The sequence below is a fragment of the Mya arenaria genome, chromosome 1 (genome assembly GCF_026914265.1).
Source record: "Mya arenaria isolate MELC-2E11 chromosome 1, ASM2691426v1".
In the NCBI taxonomy this organism is placed as follows: domain Eukaryota; kingdom Metazoa; phylum Mollusca; class Bivalvia; order Myida; family Myidae; genus Mya; species Mya arenaria.
Genome location: NC_069122.1, coordinates 7,376,532 through 7,380,098, shown reverse-complemented (window position 1 = coordinate 7,380,098; position 3,567 = coordinate 7,376,532). Strand labels below are relative to the sequence as shown.

Below are 3,567 nucleotides of genomic sequence, written 5' to 3'. Positions count from 1 at the left end.
TAAGTTATAGACAGAAGAAACCTTCTGCCTTTTTCTTAAATTGAATTGATATGTTTTTCTCTTTTAACGTCTTAAATATTTCATACTGTTATTTTTAACTTTAACGCTTCTCATTGTCATAAACATAAAGGTGTTCAGATAAACTACTGACTCATGTTTTTTTTCCTTTTCATAAGGTTTACCCAAGATACAACAAACCACACCACTCTTTAATTTATGATGAACCTTGTTTGATTGATTATTTTTAAACACTGCAAAAGTTCGAGATCTTTTACTGATACATAATATACCATACACCACAACTGGTAAAAGTAGGAAATTATAGTCTCAGGAATAGTGTTACTTCTTTCAGGAACAAACTTTAAACTTCACATTACACTTGACGAAAAGAAGCAGGATTTAGAGGTTTCTAAAAGAGTTGTTGAGGCGTTGAATATAGCGCGCATAAAGCTCGAAATAAATGACGAACTAATACCATTGAAATCATGTTCGATCAAGTTGTCTTCTTCTGGTTCAATTGAGATTTGGTTCAAGAAATTTAGAGGTCAAGTTCGGACCTTTTTCAAAAAAGACCAATTAGCATTTATTACAGATATTATTGAAATGGTTTTTGACCACAAAGGGGTGTCGGCAATTATTCCAAAAGGAAATATGATGTTTCACGTGCAGCTTGAATTGCAGAATTCTTCAGAAGGTATATTCAGCCTTTTTATATTCATAATATCGCATTAGATATGATGCAGTACATACATTGACTCTGATAAATTGAATATTTGTTTAACAACACCCTGATTAATGCACACAACGTATGTTTTGATATACTTTATGTACCAATATATTCACAATAAGTTATGGAATTCACATGCATTAATCCGTTGATCTGTTTTGATAGAAGTGCATCTACTTGATCTTTTATTGAACCATGTAGGTTGCATGGAAATTAAACCTACCAGATGTTACTCGTGAACATTTTGTATATGAAACAGCATGATACAATGGAGCCGAACAAAAATAACTAAAAATGCTTTGCAGTATGAAACATTTTGAGAACGTCTGTTACTACCTCAGGAGAAACAATACACTGAACATTATTAACACACTATATTATGCATATTTCTTTTAGAAACGTGTGCTGTTTCCATTTCCGAACGGATACAATGCTATAGACAGTTTCTTATCGAAGAGCTAGACGGACAAAAACTTCTTGCACATCTTAGAGAAAAGTCACTAGTGTCAATTGATGAGGAACATTTCTTCCTGAAACAAACATCCAGACGAGCTCGTTTATCTGCATTACTAGATATGATACTCGGAAAAGGAACTTCGGAACTTGAAGTATTTCGATCCTACCTCGAGAAATATGCAAACAGTATTTATGTACTTATGTGGCAAACAATGGATAAAGGTTAGCATTTTATTAAAAGTAGCATCACTATAAAACTGTTATGTACTTGTGTATTATGCGACTTTTGGCTCCGTCAATTTGTGTAAGAAAGTAATTCTTTTTCAAATTTGATCTGAAGTTTTATCATGTAAATTTGTATATCTCAGTTTGTATAAGTTAACATTTAATTTACTTGTCACAAGGAGTTTTCGTATATACATTGAATAATTATGAGTGTTTCTGTTCTGATTATATTGTAAAAACGATGGTGGTACATATTTTAGAAACTGAGCGGTACATAACATCGTTGGCACTTGACCTTGATCAACATTACCCAGAACTCATAGACAGGATAGAAGCTTCAATCTTCTTCAAATTCGATGAAGATTTTCATATGCCAAGATTTTTAGTAGATGAGTTACTAAGAAATCCCAACAGAAATGATAGGGCTAAAATGATTCTGCAACATGTACAATGCCAGAATGAGTCTACGAGACGTCAGTTTATTCAAATGCTTTTGTTTTACAACCAACTGAATAGAGGAGATTTGCAGAGACCTCAACGACTTCTAGAATTAGGTACCTTCATAATCTATCCATGAGCGATATGGTTATATTACGTTCAGCAACTATAATATGGAGTTGATATGCGATAACATATTGTTATACATGTAATCGTGCATTTCAGTTCACAAGAAAATGAATATTACAGACATTCGAAAATCAAAGTTAACAAGAGACGTTTCATCGACCGACAGAATACACATACCACTTGGACAATTTTGTTTACAAACAGCAAAGGGTACTTTTTCAGCATTTTTATCCAATTATTCAGTTTCTGCCTACAGTTGTGTTTGATATAATAACGATTATGTACTTTTTATATGTTAATTACAATTGATATAATTTTTAATAAAATTGCAGAAATTTCATAAGCATTACGCATTGTGCAAAGAACCAGTTCTAGCAAAACGGAAACTCAAATTTCTCATTTAGAAAATCAGCTGACAGTGCATGTAAGATGGAATTATTATTCGTCAGTTTAATCACTACTTAAAGTTGTTTTTTGCTACCATTTTCAATTTTTGCTAAGAAACACCATGGAAGAAAACCCCAGTTAAATTGAATACATTATATAACTGTCTTGCTATTTTCCTTAAATAGGCTACACAGGAAGTAAAGAAACACATGAGAGTGCAGGAGACATAAGCTCTAGCAGTACAACATACACTTGTAGTGCGGAATCACATGTTGAAAGTACCCAAGTTGGTAGGTATTGCCTTGTATTAATTGTGTTTGTTTAGACGATTTTCAATTAATGTATTGATATCGGGTAGCAAAGTGGATCAGGTATAAGTTACGTGATTAAACTTTATATTTTCCTTCACATATTAAGCAAGCATTAATATCAAGCTACTACCATTACAATAGGTTTCTACACATCTTATAAACAAAACTCATTTAAAACGTTTGAGGTTGATGCTGACCTACAACTTTGGACTTACCCCCGATAGGAATAAGCCAGATATAGAACAACGAATATAGTTTTTGCATTGTTCATTTTAGTTTTTGTATAACATCTTATGAGTTATTTCACATTTGAAAAAAAACAACAACACCATCTTAACTTGTATATATCTTAAGTATAATAAGATAATGCTTTTTGTTTCATAGATGGCGCAATGCGGGATAGTATTACAATGTATGGACGTCTAAAATCATCTGTTTCTGAAGACATCGACTCCGCTTATGGAAGTTTCAGTTTCAACCAAGCGTTTTGACTATGCTTTACAAATTTTTGTTACAAACTGAATCTTTTTATCATTTTATAGGATGTGTTTCGGTTGACTAGTTTCTGCTTGTACTGAACATTAATGTTCTTATTCGAGTATTACAAAAATATAAATCATGCATGTTTGTATAAAAACAACAGGTATTGCTATCATTCAGTCAATGAAATATCCGATCGGCATCTAATATGTTAAAGCAGGAAGTATGTGTGTTTGAAAAAAAAATACCGAGCGTAAAAATAATATTGTTAGTAAGACTAATCGTGCTGCATTTTATTTCTAATTTAACGTCATTATTCAATTGAAATCAGTACCTGTTATCTAGCTTAATGACATCATCACACGCACTATTTATCGTATTGTTCACTAATTTATTTCTTAACGTTTTTACACA

At 32.0% G+C, this 3,567-nt stretch overlaps 1 protein-coding gene across 1 annotated transcript; it reads left to right on the top strand.

Moving 5' to 3' along the window:
* The first annotated feature begins 638 nt into the window (after positions 1-638).
* LOC128217586 (uncharacterized) lies at positions 639-3,183 on the top strand. Its single transcript, XM_052924856.1, has 6 exons — positions 639-694; positions 1,124-1,405; positions 1,669-1,962; positions 2,072-2,185; positions 2,548-2,652; positions 3,058-3,183. Exons 1-6 carry the CDS (start codon positions 652-654, stop codon positions 3,162-3,164), a joined length of 945 nt encoding a protein of 314 aa, XP_052780816.1. The 5' UTR covers positions 639-651; the 3' UTR covers positions 3,165-3,183.
* The last annotated feature ends 384 nt before the right edge of the window (positions 3,184-3,567 follow it).

Excerpts from the sequence above, each read along its gene's own strand:
- LOC128217586 (XM_052924856.1), top strand. The coding sequence starts at position 652 with ATGATGTTTCACGTGCAGCTTGAATTGCAGAATTCTTCAGAAG. Across the intron at positions 2,186-2,547 it reads TTGTTTACAAACAGCAAAGG|GCTACACAGGAAGTAAAGAA; the intron begins GTACTTTTTCAG and ends TTCCTTAAATAG. Across the intron at positions 2,653-3,057 it reads TGTTGAAAGTACCCAAGTTG|ATGGCGCAATGCGGGATAGT; the intron begins GTAGGTATTGCC and ends TTTGTTTCATAG.